This window comes from Grampus griseus (genome assembly GCF_964374135.1).
Source record: "Grampus griseus genome assembly, chromosome: 19".
Classification (NCBI taxonomy): Eukaryota; Metazoa; Chordata; class Mammalia; order Artiodactyla; family Delphinidae; genus Grampus; species Grampus griseus.
In genome coordinates, this window is record NC_139013.1 from 44,887,850 (window position 1) to 44,914,699 (window position 26,850).

Genomic DNA, 26,850 nt, shown 5'->3' on the forward strand with positions numbered 1-26,850 from the left:
TACTTCCCTTGCCCTAAGCAGAATTCATTCTTCTTTGTGATCTCATTATACATTTGAAACAACTAATTTAAAAACTAATACATGCTCATGTTAAAATTCAAACAGTAAAGAATGTATGCCATAGTCATTATATTTGAAATGAGTTTCTTGTAGATGGCATATATTTGGGTCATCTTTTTAATATACTCTGGCAGTCTTTGTTTTTAATTGGTGTATTTAGACCATTTACATTTAATGTAATCACGTTAGGGCTTAAATCTGCCTTTTTTTTTTTTTTCCTATTTGCTCTGGCTTGTATATTTTACAATTGCTCCTCCTTGTCCATTTTTTTTTAAACTTTATTCTTTAGAGCAGTTTTAGATTCACAGCAAAATTGAGGGGAAGATGCAGAGATTTTTCATAATAACCCCTGCCCCCACACATGCACAGCCTCCCCCATTATCAACATCCCTCACTAGAATGGTATATTTTTTACAATTGATAAACCTATGTGACATCATAATCACCCAAAGTCCATAGTTTACATTACAGTTCACTCTTGGTGCATTCTATGGGTTTAGACAAATGTATAACAACATGTAGCAATCATTATAGTGTCAAAGTATTTTCATTGCCCTAAATATCCTCTGTGCTCCACATATTCATCCATCCCTCCTCCCAACCCCTGGCAACCATTAATCTTTTTTGCTGTCTCTGTAGTTTTGCCTTTTCCAGAATGCCATATAGTTGGAATCATAGAGTATGTAGATGTTCAAATTGGCTTCTTTCACTTAGTAATATGCATTTAAGGTTCCTCCATATCTTTTCATGGCTTGATAGCTCATTTCTTTTTAGTGCTGAATGATATTCCGTTGTCTGGAAATACCACAGTTTATTTATCCATTCACCTACTGAAAGACATCTTGGTTGTTTCCAAGTTTTGGCAATTATGAATAAAGCTGCTATAAACATCTGTGTGCAGGTTTTTGTGTGAACATAAGTTTTCAACTCTTTAGGTAAATGCCAAGGAGTATGATTGCTGGATTCTATGGTAAGTGTATGTTTAGTTTTGTAAGAAACTGTCAAACTGTCTTCCAAAATGGTTGTAACATTTTGCATTCCTACTAGCAGTAAATGAGAGTTCCTGTTGCTCCTTATCCTCACTAGCTTTTGATATTGTCAGGGTTTTGGATTTTGGCTGTTCTAATAGGTGTGTAGTGGTATCTCATTGTTGTTTTAATTTGCATTTCCCTGAAGGCATATATAATGTGGAATATCCATACATACGCCTATTTGCCATCTGTATATTTTCTTTGGTGAGGTATCTGTTAAGGTCTTTGGCCCAATTTTTAATCAAGTTATCTGTTTCCTTATTGTTGAGCTTTAAGAGTTCTTTACATATTTTGAATAATAGTCCTTTATCAGATGTGTCTTTTTCAAATATTTTCTCCCAGTCTGTGGCTTGTCTTTTCATTCTCTTGACATTATCTTTTGCAGAGCAGAAGTTTTTCATTTTAATGAAGTCCAGCTTATCAATTACTTTTTTCATAGACTGTGCCTTTGGAGTTGTGTCTAAAAAGTCATCACCATACTCTAGGTCATCTAAATTTTCTGTTATGCTATCTTCTAGAAATTTTATAGTTTTATGTTTTTTATTTAGGTCTACAATTCATTTGAGTTAATTTTTATGAAGTTAAGATCCACTCAGATTTATTTTTTTGACAGTGGATGTCCAATTCCAGCATCATTTGTTGAAAAAAACTCTTTGCTCCATTGTATTGCATTTGCTCCTTTAGGAAAGATCAGTTGACTATGTTTATTTGGGTCTATTTCTGGAATCTCTGTTCTTTTCCATTGATCTATTCAGGTCCATTTTTACTGTCTCTACCCTGCTGTCCTACCTTGAGGCTGATCTGTATAAACTATGCCTTTATCTAATACCCTTAGTACCCTACTTTTTAGAAACTGCCTCTTAGTTCCCTACTATGAGCAATAATGAAATTAGCTAAAAATCTCTTTTTACCTCTCCTCACCACCCTCTAATTTAAAATGATATTTCTTTACTTCCAGTTAATGCCTACTGGGTAATCATCTAATTTCCATCATTTAGTCTTAGTTCTACACTTGAACATATTTAATGCTAATTAAGTAATTTTAATTTCCATTATTTAGTCTTAGTTCTGCTAATTTCCATCATTTAGTCTTAGTTCTACACTTGAACATATTTAATGCTCAACACCAGTCCTTGTGATGAGGCTTCTCCATTCGCTACTGGGTTGTCAGAAGATCATTCTCTAGTGGATTCCTCAGGAAGGGACCGTGGGAACAATATTTCCTGAGTACTCCTGTGTTCATAACTGTTTTCCCTTGGCTTTTGTGCTTGAAGATCAGTTTGATTGGATACAGTATCCTTGGCTCACATTTTCTGCACTCGTATATCTTACATACATTGCTCCATTGTTTTCTCATAAGGTCTTGCTGTTCATGAAGTGTGATGTTATATTAGCTATCTATTGCTGCAAAATAACTTACTCCCAAGCTTAGTCACATAAAACAATAAACATTTGTCATCTCATGTTTGCTCTGGGTCAGGAATTTAGGAATGGCTTAGATAAGATGGTCTGCTTCCTCTGGACTCTCCATCAACTTGGCCTTTGAATCTTCTATCTTCTTTACATCCAGTGTTTGTGCTCTGCCCGGTTTGGATTCTGTCCCTCTGGATTTGAGTCTTTTCATTAGGTATTTATTAGATGTTCAATGGCTTGTGTTGCCACAGCATCCTCTGCTGTGGGTCAGGGTCAGTGGAAAGCAGAATCCAAGACTCTGAGATTTGCATACAGAAGGTTTATCAGAGAGTACTCTCAGGGACGACACCTGTAAAGGATAAGGAACATTAGACCTAGGCAGACAGAGAAGGTAAGCTGTGATGACATTGCACAGAGACTTCAGCTGATCCCACAGGACACTCTGCAGCTGGGTTGGCTGTTTACAGTCACCTCAGATGAAGCAAGTTGGCCAGGCCTTTGTGTCTCTACATCAGCCAGCCTTTGGAATAGGCCTTCCTTTCCCCACTGATCTGCCATGCCACCTCTGTCCTGTGTCAAAGCTCCATATACACGTGGGTCTATTCTATGCTCTCACCTCCATTTCATTGGTCAGTTTCTCTATTCAGCATCAGTACCACCCTGTCTATTGCTCCAACTTCATAATTCCTGATATCTGGTAGGACAGTCCTCTCTATTTTTCTTCATTAGCGTTTCAACTATTCTTAGCCCTTTGTTCTTCCATATAAATTTTAGAGTAAGCTCATTAATATTGGTTTTCAAACAACTAAAATTGGTGATCTTGGAGAAGGGTTACCTAACTGATTTTTCACACCAGTAAATTAGGTTGCATAGAAAGTAATTGCTTTCTAGGAGTTGATTTTACTGTCTTTTATAAATATACATACACACTAGTGTTGCTGGATTTAGCAGAAAGAAAAACAGGTTGCCACAATTAAATTTGAATTCCAGATAAACAACATGGGACACATTTATACTTTAAAAATTATTCATTTTTTTATCTGAAATTTAAATTTAACTAGGCATCTTGTACTTCATCTGACAAGCCTAATATACATCCCTCTCTGTCTGTCTCTCTCTCAAATATACACACACACCCATACACATACCTAAACAGCCATTTTGCCTACTTTTCTCTGGATCCTCTATATATGAGACAACCACCTTACCAAGACAACATTGCTATCCACAATATTTTTCAATAACATGTCACTCAAAGTGGATAATTGAGTTCTGTACTTTTGTCAATGGAAAACAACAACAAAAAAAAACAGTATATGTTATTTATTAAACAAGGGGAAAATTTTTTCCACACGGGAAATGCCCAGGCACAAATGGGGCAAAATAAAAATTTGATATCCCCACAGATCCAGGGCTCAGCCTTACACTTTAGACCTCTGCAAAGGACCCTACCCTTTGAGATCCAGAAAGTATTTGTATACACCCCAGCCTTGGTCAGGGGCAGGGTTTTTATGAGATGGATGGCAGACCCACCTGGGACTGTGGGGAGGAAACTTCCAGTGGGACCAACAGCAGTTCCCATTCTCCTTGAGCAGATCTTGCGAACGCTGAAGGGCTATGATTCCTACAACTCCCTGCTGCTGCCTCCCCGCCTTCCGGGGGAAAACCTGCCCCCAGAGGTGTATGAATACTTTAAGGAGATGAAGAGGTCAAAAGAGGAGCAGATGAAGGTGAAATATCTGCAGAGTCTGGCACAGGAGAACGGTGAGAACTCAACAGTTCTGGAGCCCGTGGCTCCAGCCACTCCCCTGGCTTCTTTGAATTATCTCTGCTGGGAGACAAACCAGTTACGGAGCACCTTATGGATTTCATTTCTAACCCTTGCAAAATGGTCCTGTTGTCCCCATTGTAGGGATGCAGAGATGGGGACACATTCTGCTCTCACTAGAGTCTGGTGGGGAGTTAAGACTTAAAAACAGCTAATTCAGATATAGAAGGACACTTGCTAGATACCAAGCCCTGTGTTGAGGGCTTCACACGTACAGAGAGAGGAAGCACTGAGAAGCCAGGTCCACAGATTTAAGTGGCAGAATCAGGACTCAAGCCCAGGTCTCTCTGACTCTGGAGTCCACGACAGTAACCACTCCACAGCCTCCACATCTGTGCCTAGGTGATGCAAGGTAATCCATCATGCATGGTAGATATTGGTGCCCTACGAGAGGTAGGGGTGGGAGTTCACATGAGGAAAGACCCTCGATGGTCCTCAAGGCCAAAACTCAATCACAAAGCTGGACTGTGCTCTTACGATCTTGCCCTTTCTTGCCCAGCACCCCAGAGTTATCCATCATCCACCCAGGATCCCCCCTTGTGTGTATTTGAGCATCAAGGTTCCAGGGAGACCTATGGGATCGTGTAGCTTGTTGGGGTGCTCACTTCTCTGCTTCCCTGTGCCCTCACCCTGGAAATTTGCCCTCCGTTCTTACTTGCCCTCTTCTTCTGCATAATAGTCATCACATGTATTTTCTTCACACTTGTCTCCCCTCTAGACAAGCCCCCATAAAGGCAGTGATCATGTATTCCGCAATGTATACCCAGTGCATGGACCAGCACCTGATAAATGTTTCTGTAAGAGTTAATGAATGAATGAATGAAGTCCATTTCTCCTGCCCTTGGACCTGTCTTGATGTCTCTCAAGACAGTAGGTAGTCGGAGAACACTAATCTGCCCTAAAAGGAGAAGATGAGAGAAGAAGGCTGCCTGTCCACCCAGTCTCCTGGTTGTATTTATTGAGCATATTAGTTCACTAGAACTGCCACTGCAAATACCACAGACTGGGGGGCTTAACCAAGCAAAACTTATTTTCTCATAATTCTGGAGGCTAGAAATCCAAGATCAAGGTGTTGGTGGAATTGTTTTCTACTGAACCTCCCTCCGTGGCTTGTAGATGCCTGTCTTCCCCCTGTGTGTTCACAAGGACTTCCCTCTGTGTGTCTGTGTCCTAATCTCTTCCTATAAGAACACCAGTGATATTGGACTGTGGATGGCTTAGGACACTCATTTTAACTTAACTACCTCTTGAAAGGCCCTAACTTCAAATAGTCACATTCTGGGATACTGGGGCAGGGAGTGGAGTGTGGCACGGGGGTGGTGCTTAGGACTTCAGCAAATGAACTTTATGGGAACCAGTTCAGCCCATAACAAGCACCCACTATGTTCCAAGCACTGAGCTGAAGTGCTAGAAGAAAGATCAATGAAATCAGCCCCTACCTTTGAGAGCTCAAAGTCAGGGAGGGGTGGGGGGATAGACATTTAAACTCAGGACTGCCTAGTGGCCTGAGGCAGAGAGTCACGAGGGTCTGCAATGTAAAGAGGACTTAGTGAGAGCTGAGAAGGGCCCATCGCTCTCATCCCTGTCCTACACGCCTTGGTTGTGGGTTCATTTTTCCATTTGGCCCATGGAAAGGTGATCTAGAGCCAGGACCTGAGGGTCAGTAGAAGTCCAGGGAGGCGCTCCCTCTGCTTCTCACCAGCACCTCTCTGAGCATCTGCTTACTCTGCTGTCACAGAGTACACGTCCTTCTCTGCTTCCAAACCACATCCAGGGAAGGCCAGCAGCTACAAGTCGTGTTGTTGCCATTCCCAGGAGAGCTACAACCTCTCTGACTCAAATTCAAAATTAAACAAAGAAGGTGTCTTGGCTCCAGGGTAGAGCTGGGTCACCTTGTACAATGACATCCCAATGCACCCACTGAAACTCTGTGGAATAGGGGCATTGATGATGGTGCGGGGCAGATAAAGTAGTAGATGTGCTCAACAATGACATGGAGAAATGTTCATGATAAAGGGGGAATGCAGGCTACAAATTGGTATGTGTATAGTATGATCCCAACTTCAGTTTTGAAAAATTTTTGAAAAGTTTTGAAAAATTAAAAATTAAAAATCTGAGAGGGGGCTTCCCTGGTGGCGCAGTGGTTGAGAGTCCACCTGCCGATGCAGGGGACACGAGTTTGTGCCCCAGTCCGGGAAGATCCCACATGCCGCGGAGCGGCTGGGCCCACGAGCCATGGCCGCTGAGTCTGCACATCCGGAGCCTGTGCTCCACAATGGGAGAGGCCGCAACAGTGAGAGGCCCGCGTACCAAAAAAAAAAAAAAAAAAAAAAATCTGAGAGGTTGCCACTCTCCTATACTGGTATCATAAAATGAAGCTGCTGTTCCTCTATCACCATTTCTTTGTCTATCTATATTTATTTCTGTAGCTAAATTTTATCATTTTTGCTCTTTTGAATTTCCCAAATTTTCTAAACCAAATGTATAATTTTGGTGTGTATTTTTTAATGTTAAAATGTAGAAAACACTCTGGGCAGAGAAATTTAACAGCAGACTGACTGCAGTTCTTGTTTATTGGGGTCAGATAGTCCAGGGTGATGGTAACCAGTTCAGTGATTCTCCTCTTTGTCTCTCTTCCCTCTTCTGCCCTATCTCCCTTGTCCTCCTCCCAACTCTTCCTGTGTGTTTCCATCCTTTGCTCCCTGGCAGAAGAGGACGATAGTCCCTTGTCAGAACAGGAAACCTCTGACAGCACGAAGAGGACCTCGCTTAGCCGAGGGATCTCTGTCACATCCTACCTGGAAGAGCAGCATATCCCAATGGTCAAGTCCGAGACCTACCCAGATGAAGAGGAGGATGAAGAAAGCCTGGAAAAAATCATGATTCAAAGTAACCAAGCATTTTAATGTTGGGGTACCTGTTCTCTCTAAGCAAAAGTGGGAAGGCTGTTCAGTGCCTTTCACCTTTCTCCATAAAATGCATCTTTCTAGCACTATTATATATTAATTCTACAATATGAATATGCCATCATTTATTTAGTCATTTCCCTTACTGTTGCATATTCAGCTAGTTTCCAATATTATTTTTCAGGAGAAGAGATTCCCCAAAGTGGGATTAAGAGTCAAAGAGTATCTGTATTTTCAATTGTAGTAGCTATGGACAGATTATTAGCCAAAACGGGCACTTTCGTGCACTACAGGGGGAGTGAGGCAACATCTGCAGCAGATTACGTTTGTTATTTTAAAATAGGATGTTTACTAAGAAAAAGTCGTCCCCACTTCCTTCAGAACCCAGGTGAGTTCTGGGTGTGTCCGCATGTATGTGCATGCACACACACACCCATGCATATTTAATTTGCAGCTGACAAGCTTCACAACATTGACAGCCACTCTTCAGAGGAGGTTGGGGAAGTAGAGAACAACCCAGTGAGCAAGGCCATTGCTCGCCACCTGGGCATTGACATTTCTGCAGAAGGCCGCATGGCCAAGAACCGGAAAGGCATCGCTGTCGTCATCCATGGGACGCCCTTGTCAGGTATGCACAGCCCTGAGGGGTTTATGGTGAAGTTTGCACATGTAATTTTTTTTTTTTAACCTCTGAGTGATGCCTTTTCTTTATTTATTTATTTTATTTATTTATTTATTTTTGGCTGCATTGGGTCTTCGTTGCTGCATGCGGGCTATCTCTAGTTGCGGCGAGTGGGGGCTGCTCTCTGTTGTGGTGCACGGGCTTCTCATTGCGGTGGCTTCTCTTGTTGCAGAGCGCAGGCTCTAGGTGCATGGGCTTCAGTAATTGTGACATGTGGGCTCAGTAGTTGTGGCTTGCATGCTCTAGAGCGCAGGCTCAGTAGTTGTGGCGCGTGGGCTTAGTTGCGCTGCGGCATGTGGGATCTTCCCGGACCAGGGCTTGAACCCATGTCCCCTGCGGTGGTAGGCGTATTCTTAAGCACTGCGCCACCAGGGAAGTCCTGCATGTGTAATTTTTGAGGCAGTAAAAGACCCTTCTGTTTGAAATTTATATACCAAAGGATTATCCCCAAATTGTTTAATTGCCAACTTCAGAGATATGGAGTTAGAGAAAGAGCAGGGACACCTCATTCTTAATTAATACATCTCTGAATTGTTGGAGCTTGCATTCTTTCAATAATTTAATAACATTAAAATATTAAAGAAAAATCCAAGACATTAAGTTATTTAAAAAGAGAAGGGGGGGCTTCCCTGGTGGCACAGTGGTTGAGAATCTGCCTGCCAATGCAGGGGACATGGGTTCGAGCCCTGGTCTGGGAAGATCCCACATGCCGTGGAGCAACTGGGCCCGTGAGCCACAATTACTGAGCCTGCGCATACAGTTACTGAGCTTGCGCGTCTGGAGCCTGTGCTCCGCAACAAGAGAGGCCGCGATAGTGAGAGGCCTGCACACCGCGATGAAGAGTGGCCCCCGCTTGCCACAACTAGAGAAAGCCCTGGCACAGAAATGAAGACCCAACACAGCCATAAATAAATTTAAAAATTCATGACATATGCCAATATTTTTAAAAAAGAGAGAGAGAGGGGAAGAATATGTGCAAACTCTTTGGCTTGGCTGTATTACTTCTAAAAATTTATCTTAGGAAAATAATCACGTCGACAAAGATTAACTGCATGAGTGTTCACTGCAGCATTGGTGACCATACTAAGAATCTGGGAGCACTTGAAGCATTCAATATGCGGGACTAGTTAATTAAGCCATAGTATATTCACGCAGTGAATTATATCGCCATTATAAACAGTGTCTTGTACACCCATTTTCATAGCAGCATTATTCACAATAACGAAAAGGTAGAAACAGCCCAAGTATCCATTGATGGATGAGTGGATAAACTAAATGTGGTATAATGGGATATTTTTCACCTACAAAAGGAAGGAAATCCTCACACATGCTACAACATAGATGAACCTTGAAGACATTATGCTAAGTGAAATAAGCTAGACATAAAAGAACAACTACTATATGATTCCATTTACATAAGGTACCTAGAGTAGTCATATTCATAGAGACATGAAGTAGAATGGTGGTTTCCAGGGGCTGAGAAAAGGGAGGAATGAGAGGTTATTGTTTACTGGGTAAAGAGTTTCCACTTGGGAAGATGAAAACGTGCTGGAGATGGATGGTGGTGATGGTTGCACAACAATGTGAATATCCTTAGCAGCTGAGCTGTACACTTAAAAACAGTTAAAATGGTAAATTTTGCATGTATACTATCACAATAAAAAAAGTACCATAGAAGTGTATTGAATGAATAGAAAAATGCTCATGATATATATCGTTTTAAGTGAGAAAAAAAATGCCATGCTTACAATTTGTTATCTGTATTAATATCCTATTGCTACTGTAACAAATAACTACAAATTTAGTGACTTAAAAAAATGCAAATTTACTTTCTTAGAATTCTGGAGGTCAGAAGTCTAAAATGGGTCAACAGGGCTTCATCCTTTCTCAAGGCTATAGCGAAGAATCCATTTCCTTGCCTTTTCTTGCTTCTAGAAACATTATCTGCATTCCCTGGGTCATGGCCCCTTCCTCCGTCTTCAGAACCAGCATCATAACATCTTGTAGTCTGTCTGTCTATCTGTCTCGTCTCTCTCTCTCTCACTCTCTGTCTGTCTCTCTCTTTGCTTTCATCATCGCATCACCTGTTCTTACTCTGAGCATCCTGCTTCTCTTATAAGGACCCTTGTTATTACATTGGGCCCACCCAGATACTCCAGGGCAATCTCCAACATCAAGATTCTTAATCATACCTGCGAAGTCCCTTTAACATATTCACAGGTTCCAGGGATTAGAATGTGGACATCTGAGTGGGGGAGGCATTATTCAACCTACCACATAACCCATTCTTTTTTAATAAGAAATACGAATAAAATAGTTACATATGCATACTGGGCAGCCATATGCTAACTGTAGTCTCTCTGGAAGATCAAATTTCTTTTATCCCTGCTGTTATTTCTGAATTTTCTGCTTTCTTTTTAATAAGCAGGTATTTTGAATGAGAAAAAAAATCAACACAAGTTATTCTTTAAACCAAAAAAGTCTCTTCCCATTAGAATCAGAGACAGTAAGAGCTACAAAATTTTTAAAGCTCATCTGATAGAATCACTTTTTAAGCCGAGGAGAAAATCCAGAGGGGACGTGGGTTGCCATAGCACAGAGCTCATCAGGGGTAGAATTAGGACCAGAATCCACGGTCCTAACTCCTGGCTCAGGTCTTGCCTCTCTTTTCTGCTGCCACCTCTGGCCACACGAGAGACTTAGAGGCAGAGACCTTGGAGAGATGACTTTCCAGTAGCCTCTGTTATAGAAGCTTCTTCTGTCTAGGACACTGAGGAAATGAGAGCTGTGAAATTCAACCTCCTGACCTTTTTTAATAGGAAAGTCAGCCACTGCAGTCAGCATGGCCAGGTACTACAGTGCAGCCTGCCTGAACTTCGACTCCATTGTGCTGCAAGCCATCTCCGATGGCAGCAACGTCGCAGGGATCCGGGCCCGTGAGCTCTGCATCAGGGCCGCCCTAGAGCAGTCCATGAAGGAAGAGGAGTATGGTGAGAGCCATTTCCCCTGACTCTTTGTGGCCAAGTGGCCCTTACCCCACTGGTAATGCACCTTCTCAGTTTCCCCCACCGAGCTTTTCTCCACAGCCCCATTGAAGGCTGACTTATAACATGCTGCCAGTTAACATCCCAGAGAATTCTCTCCACCAGACACCTGTGGCTCTCCTGACTGCCCAATGCACTTGGCACTGCAGGGAGCAGGGCGATGGAAGAGATGTGGCCCACACCTTTGGGAGTGACCCCTGGAGGGGAGCAGACATGTGCTCATTCAGGGCAGAGGAAAATAATGTAACAGAACTACCAGCTTCTGTGAAAGACCAACTTTGGGATAGTTGGGTTCCAACAAGCATGATTTGGGGAAGTTTTCATGGAAGTGGGCTTTGAAGGAGGAGGAGAATGTTGACAGGCAAAGATGAAGATAAGGATATTCCAGGCCAAGAAAGCAGGGAAGCTGACAGTAAATTAAAGGTGGGAAGGCAGGTTAAGGCCAATCATAGTTGAATTTAATGCCAAGATTAGGAATTTCAATTTTATTTTGAAGGAAAAGAGGAGTTGGGCAGTTTTCACCCTATGGGAGAAATGGTCCGAAAGTTGCAGTAGGAAAGGAGCTCTAGTGATGTCTTGTAATGGAAGAGAGGTGAAGCTGAATATGAGTGGGGCTGGGCTGGCTGACCTGATAGCCGCATGCATGGCAGGGAATTGAAGGAGGGGGAGGCATTCAAGATGATGTTCACACCAAGATTTCTGGTCACAGAAACCAGGAAGAGAGCAATGTCATTTACCAAGACAGGGAACATGGGAGGAGGAGAAAGTTTACTGGAAAGGAAAATTAATTGAGTTTTTAAACCCCATAGTAGTGAGGCCTTACCTACCAGAGGTTAAGAATCCTGGCTCTCCCGGATTCTCTAAAGACATACAGGGCAGGAGGGTGGCTGCTCAGTGGGAAAATCTATCAAATATAATGAGAATACCTGCTCAGAGTAGAATCTTTTTTATATAAATACTTAGAACAGCATGCCGTCATTCCTGATAGTGTCCCATGCCTGCTAGATGATAAAACTGGCTGGGGCTTTCAGGGGTGTCCCCTCCCCTTGATACCTCTGCATGGGATGCTTAGAGAAATGGAAGATTCTTTGCTGGGAAGATAAGAGAAACAGCTCTTTAGTGGTCTAGGGGAGAAAGAATAATTTTCTCTCTACTCTTCTGAGTTCTTGACTGAGCCCCCCTGCAATAAAAGACAGATTAACAAGAGAAAAACAAACAAGTTTATTAACATGTATACTTCATGTACCGTGGGAGATACTCAGGGGAAAATGGATGGCTTTAGAATTCAGAAGTAGATGCCACCTTAATAGGGAAAGGGAAGGGGGATGTAGTCCTCTTAGGGGAGGGAAGATGGTTTTTAGGAAAGATGAGGGACCCTTACAAGAATGGATGGGAGGTGTGGCTGTTTGTGATAAAGTCTTTCTGGGTGTGGTATGGACTTGAGTCTCCTCTCCTGTGATAAGAGTCCATCTCCCTAGTTGGTGAAACTCTCTGGAAGGGGACTTGTGACAGTGGAGCTTCTTTTGGAGGTTCTGTCTTTGAGCAAATAAGGGGAGGTCAAGGAAAGCCACTCCCTGCATTTACTGTGTTTCAGGTGCCTACAGCTCAAAATAACCAATATGCCAACGCAGCATATTTTAAGGTGGCATATCCTGAACTCCTGTAGTCATATTTTGGGGTGGCATATTCTGATACCACTTAGTGGGAACCCCAGGCTGCATCACAATTCCAGTTCTCTTAGATTTTTTGTTTCCTTTTCTGTCAAATAAACTGCCTTTCACAGAAGTCTTTGGAGCTGTGTTGACATCTCGTGACAAATCATGAATTTGAGCTCCCTGAGAAAGTAATGTCAAGCTAAAGGCTTAATAACTGGGGGAGACTTCCTCAACAAGGTGAGGGGTGCAGCCGCTGGAGTAGAGGAAATCAGCCCAGAAAGTTCCAGAAAGAGAGGAGAGGGATGGATAGGGCAGGATGGGAGCTTGGGGAACACTTCACATTTTAGGAGGAGGTGGGGGCAGGGGGAGAAGCCAGGGGAGGCGGAGAAGGCAGAGTGAGGGTCAGAAGGGTGGGCAGTCAGGAGAGCTACAGGCGGGACGGGGCCAGAAGGACTTTCGCATCTCTGCGGAGCCCTGGTTGGAGTCTGGGAGACCCTTCCCGCTTTATTTTCCTCATAGCCCTTACCCCTAGTTAACAAACTATTTATTTTATTTACTTATTTTATTGTCTGCCTCCTCCACGCCACCCCCGCCCCAGCCAAGAATGTGAGCTTCAGAGGGCAGAGATTTGTGTTAGTTTTCATCACTAATGTATTCCCGGCATCTAGACTAGTGCTTGGCACATAGTAGACACAGAGTAAAGATTTGTAAAAATGTGTGAAATCAGTAAGTGAATATAATCAGAGGTGGCTGAAGGTTCAGATAGAATGAGCCCTGAGAAGAGAGCCGCTGTAGTTCACAGTTCGGAGGTCACTGGTGACTTTGGAGAAAACCCTCTCAGTGATGGGGTTAAACCCAGACCTGCATTTGCTGTTTGCTGTGGAGTCAGCAGGCTGTACTGAAGTGGAAGTGACCAGTCTAAACCTGTCTGTCCCACGCAGGACCCACCGGCCCCTTGAAATGTGCCTAGTCCAAACTGAGATGTGCTCTCAGTATACAATACATGCTGGGTTTTGAAGATGTAGTAAGAAAAAAGACTGTAAAACAACACAGTAATCATTGTGGTAGGTTTCCAGGGCAGTCAGGACTGTAGTGTACCAGCAGTTTCAGAGATGATTACCCTCTGGGTTGGAAGAGAAAGTGGGGGAGAGTATCGTGGGATCCCCTGGGAAGATGAGCAGTGAAGAGCCCGGGGCACCAGGCCAGGCTCTGCACACAACCGTCATCATCATCTGTCCTCAGTGGGTGGAGCCTCTTCTCTCAGCCCTGCTAAGCCAGCTGCAGGTGGAGATGGCTTTGTAGTCTTCAAAAGAATCACACTACGTTTCAACTTGCCATCCTTGCTATTATTTCCTTATTATCCTAAGGTGACTTTTTTTTTTTAATTTATTTATTTATTTTTGCTGTGTTGGGTCTTTGTTTCTGTGTTAGGGCTTTCTCTAGTTGCGGCAAGCGGGGGCCACTCTTCATCGCAGTGTGCAGGCCTCTCACTATCGCGGCCTCTCTTGTTGCGGAGCACAGGCTCCAGATGTGCAGGCTCAGTAGTTGTGGCTCACGGGCCTAGTTGCTCCGTGGCATGTGGGATCCTCCCAGACCAGGGCTCAAACCCGTGTCCCCTGCATTAGCAGGCAGACTCTCAACCACTGCGCCACCAGGGAAGTCCCCTAAGGTGACTTTTAATATAAACCCTCTCTCTCTGTGTAGCCCAGGAGGCTGCTGCTTTGAGCCAAAATGCCATGGGACAGATGCGACTGAGCAGTGAGACCCTGGGGAAGTTAACTTCAGAATCCACTCTGGTAACTCCCGAAATTAAACCTGCCAAGCCTGTGCGTGGGAGTGTGCTCCTCACCAAAGGCAAAGCAGACAGCCACAGCTCTGTGTCTCAGAAGCAGCATCACCAGCCCTCGTCCGAAACACCACAGGTACAAATCAGGGCTCCCAGGAGGAAGGTTGGGGTTTTTCCTTCCCTCTCCCCCTCTTCTCTTTTTTCTCCTCTTCCTCGGCATCTTGCATCCAGGTTAGCACAACTTCATTCCTACAGGTGCCCTTGCCAGGAAGGCCTGAGTACTGTCCCTGTACCACTCCTGAACGGAGTGTTCATCTAGCAGGTGTGAACCAAGTACCTTTAACGTTATAGGCATTGGGTTAGGTGCTGGCAAAGTGAAGATAAATAAAGCAAAATTCTTTCACTCAAGCTGAACTAAGAGTCTGATAAGGGTGATAACCACACATTCAAATATATGCAATAAAAAGAGATTGGTGACAAAAGAGGTGTGTAAAAAGAATTAGGTTGAACCATATGAAACTGCCAGTATTCAACCACTCGGGAACTCTATTGCAGCAATTTCATATGGCTCAAACTACTACTAAAGGCATGTGAAGGATGGAACCATGAATATAAGTTGTGGGAGAGCAGCAGGGGAGTCTTGGAAAGTCATAAAGAAGCCAGAGAGTTTGAGTCACATGCCGAGGGACTTCAAAAACAATCTCAGCAGGTGAGATGAATAGCAGGTGCTGAAGTCAGAGACAGTGGGTGGCACAGTGAGAGACAGGTGGGTAATGAGTTGTGAGTGGGAAAGCCGAGTCAAATGAGTATAGGCTTCTAAGATATTTGAAGAAAAGGGAAAAAAGATCAAGTAGTCATTAGAGGAGCAAACCCAGAGTCAGTGAGTTCTTTCTCTGAAAGGAGGTGGAGGCACAACGAGGTCTATTAAGATAGCTCCTGGAGAAGTATAAGGTGATGATCTACCCAAGAGGGAATGAGATTCCAGGAAGAAACAGGGAGGGCAGGATTAAGCATAGTTGAGGAAGTTGGGAGCCATCTTCCTCTAGAGTCAATAAAGGTGAAAGTAGATACAGCTACTTGTAGGGGTAACAAAATGGAGGTTGGAGAAGGTCTTGCTGAATGGCCCTAAGATGTGTGCAGGATGCATGGTCTTTGTGGGCAGTGTTGAGGAAGTTGGGTTGCATAGCATGCTTGAGAAGAATGATAAAGAAAGCACTGATGTGTCCACTGTAAAGACAGAACCAGAAATTGGTGGTGGACAAAAGAAAAGATAGTTGAGAGTGCTGATGGCCCAGGCAAGATGTGAAGCCATAACTTCACGCTTGTAAGATTTCCCTAAGCAGCCCCTGGCAGCCCTTATTCAGAGGCAGAGAGAGAAGATGTCATCATTGCAGGTGTGGGGGTGTGCTCGGAACAAGCGTCAAGGGAGTTGAGAGTTGCATCAGTATAGGAAATCTGGCCTAGGTAGAGAAGGAATTAAAAGAAGGACAATAGAATGGGAGAAATAGGAAGAGTAAAAGGGTCTGTGGGTCTTGCTTCAGTCTGAGAGTGCTGTATAGGGGGAATGGGAGAGGTAGACATTTCAGAGAAGGTTGCTGAGGTGAATGGAGCAGAGGAGAGGAGAATCACACGTGTTGGTGGGGCAGGTCAATGGCGGGTTGGTGGGGCAAGTAGAGCACTGGATGGGGCATGTGGACAGAGTGGAGGTGAAGGTCTTCATGTAAGAGGAGGTATGCTGGTTGGATGGGGCATCCATGGGGTGGGATTTATGCCAGATGATGTCACATGATCTTCACTTCAGTTGTATGTTCTTCTAGCACCTTGAAAACTGAAACCGTTGACTCAGTTTCTTTTGGAGCATCATCCTTTTAATCCTCTTCTCCAAGATCTAATAGAATATTCTTTACTTAGATGTTTATGGATGAACTGAACCCATATATTTCTATTAAATAGGTATCATGGGAAATGAGTTTCTTTGGTTTGTTTCTGCCAATCTGGATAGTAAAGTGAAGCTTTTTAGAACATATCAAAGGCAGCAGAAAATCCCAATTCTGACTCCTATCTAAATAGCAACTTAAAACCTGTTCAATATCACAGTAGAAATCAGAGTTCAAAGACCTTCCCCCACCCGCACTGCTCATGTGTCTGCCAGCATTGCTCCAGTGTTACAGGATCAAGTGGTTTGGACAGCTGTTGCCTTGTCAGAGTGCTTTTCCTAGAGATGGCTCTTTGGTTTTCTTGAAGCTCTCCTAAAGCATGAACTCTTCAATGATGGAAATTTTAGTCATGGTGCAAATGGGAAGAAATGTGTACTATGTCACATGATGAAGAAATGACCTGTAATATAAGGTCATTCACCAGTTTGAAATCCTAATCTTTTGAATATTTAATCCAACACCCTGACTCTTCAATTCCACGGCCTCCTCATCTACTCACTACCGTGGTCATATTCTAGACCTTATTCACTGTGGCCTGTAGACTTGTGATCTCTACATCACACATCCTACTTTTTGACAACCATCTTCTAACTTTCCAGATGACCTATTCTGGTAAATAATGGGTCCCAATGAAACCTCCAGTTCACATCTTCACTGCCTACCGACCCCTTCATTTCCTTTCTTACTCAGTTTGGATTCACGGTCCATCACTATAGGTGCTCCCTTTCCCCTTCCCCTTCATCGTACTCTCAATTCTCCACCTCCTCCATGTAGGGCAGTTGAACGTAGCTAGAAAAAACTGTCATCTTTCCTGAATGGTCTTAATTTAAATTTAAGACCACAGGGATTGGAACCAAGATGGTGGAGTAGAAGGACATGCTCTCACTCCCTCTTGCGAGAACACCAGAATCACAACTAGCTGCTGGACAGTCATCGACAGGAGGACACTGGAACTCACCAAAATGATACCCCACATCCAAAGACAAAGAAGCCACAATGAGACAGTAGGAGGGGCACAATCACAGTAAAATCAAATCACATAACTGCTGGGTGGGTGACTCACAGATTGGAGAACACTTATACCACAGAAGTCCACACACTGGAGTGAAGGTTCTGAGCCCCACATCAGGCTTCCCAACCTGGGGGTCCGGCAACGGGAGGAAGAATTCCTAGAGAATCAGAATTTGAAGGCCACTGGGATTTGATTGCAGGACTTCGACAGAACTGGGGGAAACAGAGACTCCACTCTTGGTGGGCACCCACAAAGTAGTGTGCGCATCAGGACCCAGGGGAAGGAGCAGTGACCCCAGGGGAGACTGAACCAGACCTACCTGCTGGTGTTGGAGGGTCTCCTGCAGAGGCAGGGGCTAGATGTGGTTCACAATGAGGACAAGGACACTGGCAGCAGAAGTTCTGGGAAGTACTGCTTGGCGCGAGCCCTCCCAGAGTCCGCCATTAGCCCCACCAAAGAGCCTGGGTAGGCTCCAGTGTTGGCTCACTTCAGGCCAAACAACCAACAGGGAGGGAACCCAGCCCCACCAATCAGTAGACAAGTGGATTAAAGTTTTACTGAGCTCCGCCCACCAGAGCAACAGTCAGCTCTACCCACCGCCAGTCCCTCCCATCAGGAAACGTGCATAAGCCTCTTCGATAGCCTCATCCACCAGAGGGCAGACAGCAGAAGCAAGAAAAACTACAATCCTGTAGCCTATGGAACAAAAACCACATTCACAGAATGATAGACAAGATGAAAAGGCAGAGGGCTATGTACCAGATGAAGGAACAAGATAAAACGCCAGAAAAACAACTAAATGAAGTGGAGATAGGCAACCTTCCAGAAAAAGAATTCAGAATAATGATAGTGAAGATGATCCAGGACCTCGGAAAAAGAATGGAGGCAAAGATCGAGAAGATGTAAGAAATGTTTAACAAAGACCTAGAAGAATTAAAGAACAAACAAAAAGAGATGAACAATACAATAACTGAAATGAAAAATACACTAGAAGGAATCAATAGCAGAATAACTGAGGCGGAAGAACGGATAAGTGACCTGGAAGACACAATGGTAGAATTCACTGCTGCAGAACAGAATAAAGAAAAAAGAATGAAAAGAAGTGAAGACAGCCTAAGAGTCCTCTGGGACAACATTAAGTGCAACAACATTCGCATTATAGGGGTCCCAGAAGGACAAGAGAGAGAGAAATGACCAGAGAAAATACGTGAAGAGATTATAGTCGAAAACTTCCCTAACATGGTAAAGGAAATAGCCACCAAGTCCAGGAAGCACAGAGTCCCACACAGGATAAACCCAAGGAGAAACACGCTGAGACACATAGTAATCAAACTGGCAAAAATTAAAGACAAAGAAAAATTATTGAAAGCAGCAAGGGAAAAATGAAAAAGTAACATACAAGGAAACTCCTGTAAGGTTAACAGCTGATTTCTCAGCAGAAACTCTATAAACCAGAAAGGAGGGCATGATATACTTAAAGTGATGAAAGGGAAGAACCTACGACCAAGATTCCTCTACCTGGCAAGGATCTCATTCAGAATCGATGGAGAAATGAAAAGCTTTACAGACAAGCAAAAGCTAAGAGAATTCAGCACCACCAAACCAGCTCTACAACAAATGCTAAAGGAACTTCTCTAAGTGGGAAACACAAGAGAAGAAAAGGACCTACAAAAACAAACCCAAAACAATTAAGAAAATGGTAATAGGAGCATACATATTGATAATCACCTTAAACATGAATGGATTAAATGCTCCAACCAAAAGACATGGGCTTGCTGAATGGATACAAAAACAAGACCCATATATATATGCTGTCTACAAGAGACCCACTTGAGACCTAGAGACACATACAGACTGAAAGTGAGGGGGTGGAAAAAGATATTCCATGCAAATGGAAATCAAAAGAAAGCTGGAGTAGCAATACTCATATCAGACAAAATAGACTTTAAAATAAAGAATGTTACAAGAGACAAGGAAGGACACTACATAATGATCAAGGGATCGATCCAAGAAGAAGATATAACAATTATAAATATATATGCACCCAACATAGGAGCATCTCAATACGTAAGGCAACTGCTAACAGCTATAAAAGAGGAATTCGACAGTAACACAATAATAATGGGGGACTTTAACACCTCACTTACACTAATGGACAGATCATACAAAATGAAAATAAATAAGGAAACAGAAGCTTTAAATGACACAATAGACCAGATAGATTTAATTGATATTTATAGGACATTCAATCCAAAAACAGCAGATTACACTTTCTTCTCAAGTGTGCATGGAACATTCTCCAAGATAGATCACATCTTGGGTCACAAATCAAGCCTCAGTAAATTTAAGAAAATTGAAATCATATCAAGCATCTTTTCTGACCACAGCGCTATGAGATTAGAAATGAATTACAAGGAAAAAAACGTAAAAAAAACAAACACATGGAAGCTAAACAATACACTACTAAATAACCAAGAGACCACTGAAGAAATCAAAGAGGAAATCAAAAAATACCTAGAGACAAGTGACAATGAAAACATGATGACCCAAAAGCTATTGGATGCAGCAAAAGCAGTTCTAAGAAGGAAGTTTATGGCTATACAAGCCTACATCAAGAAACAAGAAAAATCTCAAACAATCTAACCTTACACCTAAAGGAACTAGAGAAAGAAGAACAAACAAAACCCAAAGTAAACAGAAGGAAAGAAATCATAAAGATCAGATCAGAAGTAAATGAAATAGAGACAAAGAAAACAATAACAAAGATCAATAAAACTAAAAGCTGGTTCTTTGAGAAGATAAACAAAATTGATAAACCATTATCCAGACTCATCAAGAAAAAGAGGGAGAGGACTCAAATCAATAAAATTAGAAATGAAAAAGGAGAAGTTACAACAGACACTGCAGAAATACAAAGCATCCTAAGAGACTACTACAAGCAACTCTATGCCAATAAAATGGACAACCTGGAAGAAATGGACAAATTCTTAGAAAGGTATAACCTTCCGAGACTGAACCATGAAGAAAAAGAAAATATGAACAGACCAATCACAAGTAATGAAATTGAAACTGGATTAAAAATCTTCCAACAGACAAAAGTCCAGGACCAGATGGCTTCACAGGTGAATTCTATCAAACATTTACAGAAGAGCTAACACCCATCCTTCTCAAACTCTTCCCAAAAATTGGAGAGGAAGGAACACTCCCAAACTCATTCTATGAGGCCACCATCACCCTGATACCAAAACCACACAAAGATACTACAAAAAAAGAAAATTACAGACCAATATCACTGATGAATATAGATGCAAAAATCCTCAGCAAAATACTAGCAAACAGAATTCAACAACACATTAAAAGGATCATACACCACGATCAAGTGGGATTTATCCCAGGGATGCAAGGATTCTTCAATATACGCAAATCAATCAACGTGATACACTATATTAACAAATTGAAGAATAAAAACCATATGATCATCTCAATAGATGCAGAAAAAGCTTTTGACAAAATTCAACCCCCATTTATGATAAAAACTCTCCAGAAAGTGGGCATAGAGGGAACCTACTTCAACATAATAAAGGCCAAATCCGAGCAACCCACAGCAAACATCATCCTCAAACGTGAAAAACTGAGAGCATTTCCTCTAAGATGAGGAAAAAGACAAGGTTGTCCACTCTCGCCACTATTATTCAACATAGTTTTGGAAGTCCTAGCCACGGCAATCAGAGGAGAAAAAGAAATAAAAGGAATACAAATTGTAAAAGAAGAAGTAAAACTGTCACTGTCTGCAGATGACATGATACTATACATAGAGAATCCTAAAGATGCCACCAGAAAACTACTAGCGCTAATCAATGAATTTGGTAAAGTTGCAGGATACAAAATTAATGCAGAGAAATCTCTTGCATTCCTATACACTAATGATGAAAAGTCTGAAAGAGAAATTAAGGAAACACTCCCATTTACCATTGCAACAAAAAGAATAAAATACCTAGGAATAAATCTACCTAGGGAGACAAAAGACCTGTATGCAGAAAACTATAAGACACTGATGAAAGAAATTAAAGATGATACCAACAGATGGAGAGATATACCATGTTCTTGGATTGGAAGAATCAATATTGTGAAAATGACTCTATTACCCAAAGCAATCTACAGATTCAATGCAATCCCTATGAAATTACCAATGACATTTTTTTGCGGAACTAGAACAAAAAATCTTAAAATTTGTATGGAGACACAAAAGACCCCGAATAGCCAAAGCAATCTTGAGGGAAAAAAACGGAGCTGGAGGAATCAGACTCCCTGACTTCAGACTATACTATAAAGCTACAGTAATCAAGACAATATGGTACTGGCACAAAAACAGAGACATAGATCAATGGAACAGCATAGAAAGCCCAGAGATAGACCCACGCAGCTATGGTCAACTAACCTATGACAAAGGAAGCAAGGATATACAATGTAGAAAAGACAGTCTCTTCCATAAGTGGTGCTGGGAAAACTGGACAGCTACATGTAAAAGAATGAAATTAGAACACTCCCTAACACCATACACAAAAATAAACTCAAAATGGATTAGAGACCTAAGTGTAAGACTGGACACTATAAAACTCTTAGAGGAAAACATAGGAAGAAAACTCTTTGACATAAATCACAGCAATATCTTTTTTGACCCACCTCCTAGAGTAATGGAAATAAAAACAAAAATAAACAAATGAGACCTAATGAAACTTCAAAGCTTTTGCACAGCAAAGGAAGCCATAAACAATACGAAAAGACAGCCCTCAGAATGGGAGAAAATATTTGGAAACGAATCAACGGACAAAGGATTAATCTCCAAAATATATAAACAGCTCATGCAGCTCAATATTAATAAAACAAACAACCCAATCCAAAAATGGGCAGAAGACCTAAATAGAGATTTCTCCAAAGAAGACATACAGATGGCCAAGAAGCACATGAAAAGCTGCTCAACATCACTAATTGTTAGAGAAATGCAAATCAAAACTACAATGAGGTATCACCTCACACCAGTTAGAATGGGCATCATCAGGAAATCTACAAACAACAAATGCTGGAGAGGGTGTGGAGAAAAGGGAACCCTCTTGCCCTGTTGGTTAAAATGTCAATTGATTCTGCCACTATGGAGAACAGCATGGAGGTTCCTTAAAAAACTAAAAATAGAGCTACCATATGATCCAGCAATCCCACTACTGGGCATATATACCCAGAGAAAACCATAATTCAAAAAGACACATGCACCCCAGTGTTCATTGCAGCACTATTTACAGTAGCCAGGTCATGGAAGCAACCTGAATGCCCATCGACAGAGGAATGGATAAAGAAGATGTGGTACATATATACAGTGGAATATTACTCAGCCATAAAAAGGAACGAAATTAGGTCATTTGTTGAGACGTGGATGGATCTAGAGACTGTCATACAGAGTGATGTAAGTCAGAAAGAGAAAAAAAATATCGTATATTAACGCATATATGTGGAACCTAGAAAATGGTACAGATGAACTGGTTTGCAGGGCAGAAATAGAGACACAGATGTAGAGAACAAACGTATGGACATCCAGGGTGGAAAGCGGCAGGGGGGTTGGTGGTGGTGGTGTGATGAACTGGGCGATTGGGATTGACATGTATACACTGATGTGTGTAAAATTGGTGACTAATAAGAACCTGCTGTATAAAAAAATAAATTAAATTAAAAATTAAATAAATAAATAAATTTAAGACCACAAATCTCAAGTGGACTCTCAGATCTGCCCTAGTATATTTGCCCTCCATCTCTTCAAGATAGCTGTTTTATTGCCGTTACCCCTCTCCAAACCTCTGAGACACTTTCCTCTTTCTCATTCTCAGCTACTGATCTCTCTTCTGGCTTCATGGAGGGCACAGCAACAACCAGAAGACAACCACCTTATCCTCCAACCACCAAACCTACCAGCCAACCTTCATTCTCACCTGGTGCTATGCCTTCCCTGCCCCAGAGTAACTGCCCCTGCTCTCATCCAAAGCCTGCCCCTGCTCTCATCCAAATCCTACCCCTACACATGAGCACTGGACTCCACCCCTTCTCTCTCATTCAAGGGCTCAATCCCTGCAGTTGTGTCCTCTCTCTCATTTGTTTATCTCCCCTGTCTGTTGAATCCTTCCTGTCATCATCTATGCATGCTGCATTACCTCCCAACTTTAAAATACTTTCCTACAGCCCCAGATCCCCCTACAGGTATTACCTCATCTCTCAGCTCCTCTCCATAGCTATTCCTCCAAAGGGTTGCTGGATGATTGCGTCCTTGTCCTCACCACCATTGTCTCTTCCACCTATTCCAGTGAGCCTTTGTCCTCACCACTGCACTGGCTACTCTTCTCAAGGTCATTGACCTTCATCTTGTCCAATCCAGTGGCCAGTTTTCTGTCCTCACCTCACGTGACCTCTTTGGCAGCTGATAACCCCCTCCTCCGGGAAACGCTTTCTTTACTTGGATTTCAGAACACCATGCGCTTCTACTTTCCCATCTGCCTCATTAATGACTCTCTCCACTCCCCCAGTTTCTCCATCTCCTCCAGATTCCTAGGTTTTCAGAGTAGGCTAGGACTAAGTTATCTACTCTTTTCTTTATAGATGATCTCATCCACTTCATTTCTTAAAGATATTTTCAGTATCCTTATGACTCTTAAATTTCTATCTCCAGCTCTAATTTCTCCCCACGCTCAGGTTCATATATCCAAACTCACATTAAATATCTCTACTGAATGGCTTCAAGATGTCTCAAAATTTATATGTCCAAAAATTGACACTTATTTACCCCCAAAAAAACAAAACACTTATTTACCCCAAAAAAACAAAACAAGAGAAGGCAAATGTTCTTCCTTCAGTCTTTCCTGTCTTAATAAATAACTTCACCACTTTCCAACTTGCTCAGGTCAAAACTCAAGGAGTCATGCTTGATGCCTCTCTTTCTTTCATATCCCTTGCCAAATCCTATTGGCTCTACTTCCAGAATATACCCTGTATCAGCCACTTCCATCATGACTGTCCTTGTCCCTGCTGCCATCATCTGCTGCCTTGACCACAGAGATATCTAACTAACTAATCTTCCTGCTTCACTCTTGTTATCCTGTGCAGGTAGAGTGGTCTTTTAAAAAGCAAAACAGGATCATTTATCTGCCTCAAACTTGCCAACAACTTCCCATAATACTTGGAATAAAATCCAAATTCCTTACCGTCCTGCAAGCCCTGCATGTTCTGGCCTGACTGTATCTTCGACTTTAAGCCTGACCATCTTCCCCATTGCTCACTCAGCTGCAGTCGCCCTGGGCTCCTGTGTGCTTCCCACACACCCACAGCACACTCATGATGAGGGACCTTGCTGTTCCCTTTCACAAAGACCCATCTCTCAGGATCTGGTCTCTAAATAGCCGTTGTTAAACCCTGTCATGGTTCTTTATTCCCTTAACTGATTGTTTTCTTCCTTGCACTCATCACTATCTGATATTATATCAGTGATCTGTATATTCATGTGCTCCTTTTCTGTCTCCCGCCCCCCATTTGAACACAAGGACCACGTGGGCAGCAACACTGCCAGCCTCGTTTGTGGTTGTATCCCTGGTACTAGAGGGGTCCCTGGTGCATCAAAAGTGTTCAATGAATATTTGTTGAATGCACGAACAAATGTTTGCTGTTCGGTACACGTATAAAGCACCTTCCACAGTGTTCCTGCTTGAAGGTTACAGCAGTTCTTTTAAGTGAGATAGGAATCTTCCATTTTACAGTGCAATCCCCATTTTACAGATGAGGAAATGAGACCCAGAGAGATGAGATGATTTTCCCGAGGTAACATGGCTCGTAAGTGTACGAGTTGTTGGAACACCAAGCTGGGTTCTAACTCTTGATCCTTCTTTCTCTGAACAGATTTCCTCCAGCCCTCTCCCCTCAGGACCCGCACAGCGCCGGCTCAGCCTCAGCACCAGTATTGGAGGTGATACCGGGCTTGTGAGCTGCGTGCTCCCTGAGGAGCTCTTCACTCAGATCCTGGCCGAGCGTATTCAGGTACGTCCACACCCACCTGCACAGAGATGCAGGGCTCACACATCGTCCCCATGCTGTGAGCTGAGATTCTGAGCCATCACCCACCCACAGCAGCTCAGAACCCAGGGGTCTTGGAGAGGAAAGATGGGTTTCTTCACCCTCTTTTGTCCTTTTGACACAGCCCTTGTCAGTCTCTGACCCTGGCTCAGTCTGCTACCTGAAGCCACTCACCTTAAAGGACCAGTGGGCAGAAGGTAGCACCTTCAAAACATACACACACAAAGACAGACTCATGGTACAGCCCTACAGTGGTATGTTAAAAATTATAACGTGGAGCCATGAAAAGTTAGAATTTGGAGCTATGTTAATTGTGGTAAAGGTAAGTTTTCAATATGTTGTTAACTGAAAAAAGCAGATTATGAAGTAGTATGTAAAGCACAATTATATTTCTCTAAAAATATTTACAAATGTATATCATACACATAGTAAAAACACTTAAAGTACATGTTAACTGTGGTTATCTTTGAATAGCAAGATTATAGGTTTATAACCTTCATACATTTCTGAATTATTTTATAATGATATATTGCTGTTAAAATCAGAAGCACAATAACTGTTTCTTTTTGCTTTGATTTTTCATAAGTGGTGTACAGTTAAAAGAAAACTAGATCAGCAGGATTTGGGAGTGTTTGCTGCTTATGGCTTACAGAGAACTAAATTGTTCACCGTGTCCTAGAGTTCTGTGTTTGCTTTGGTTTTCGAAAATGGGCCACACTATTAATTGCGCATTTAAATATAACAAAATTAGACTTGAGTTTCCCGGAAGAGGAGGAATGTCATCACCAGAAGTGATTCGTGTTAAGGTTTGAACTCACTACTGCATTAAAGGTACTGTTGCTCTCAGGTGATTTGAGCTAAGCGGTCTAGTAAGTGTGCAGGTGTTTCCTGCACCCAGATAAAGGCTGAGAATCATTGGTAAAGCCCACAGTAAGCCAGGAGAGCCGTGCTACTCAAAGTACTGGCCTCTGATGAGATTCGGAGCTGGCCCTGCTTCCTTTATTGACAAAGCCTTCCTACAAGGCAAAGAAAACCAGCAGCTAAACTAAATAGTGTATTTACTGATTGTAGTAGTTGATTTTCTGACACAAGATTCTTGTCTCGTCAAAAACTGGTAGTATTCAGTTCCTAGCCAATGGTGGCTAGTCTGTGCACTACACTTTAAGTAACACTGCTGCACAGCCAAGACTGTTCTACAATAGCTAATGTTATCAAAACCATTACACTCCAAGGCAGGAATACCACTAAGGAAGATACAAATGGCCCATCTGCTACAGCTGCCCTTGCTGCATGGGGACACCTTTCCTTTGCATCTTCCTTCCCTGTACTTCATGGATCTTCCCAGACCCTCGCTTTAACATTTAGTTTGTCTTCTTTATCTCTATAGAGACAG

The 26,850-nt window shown here is 42.5% G+C and overlaps 1 protein-coding gene across 1 annotated transcript in view; it reads left to right on the forward strand.

Annotated features, from left to right (window-relative positions):
- The window catches only part of HYDIN (HYDIN axonemal central pair apparatus protein), a gene marked incomplete at its 5' end in the record, with an annotated part of 342,250 nt that overhangs the window by 227,094 nt on the left and 88,306 nt on the right, over window positions 1–26,850 (forward strand). Inside the window, 6 exons of the mRNA XM_082677828.1 lie at window positions 4,100–4,268; window positions 7,042–7,221; window positions 7,693–7,866; window positions 10,740–10,910; window positions 14,324–14,541; window positions 25,284–25,421. Coding sequence (XP_082533954.1) covers window positions 4,100–4,268; window positions 7,042–7,221; window positions 7,693–7,866; window positions 10,740–10,910; window positions 14,324–14,541; window positions 25,284–25,421 — 1,050 coding nt within the window. The remainder of the gene's footprint in view (window positions 1–4,099; window positions 4,269–7,041; window positions 7,222–7,692; window positions 7,867–10,739; window positions 10,911–14,323; window positions 14,542–25,283; window positions 25,422–26,850) is intronic.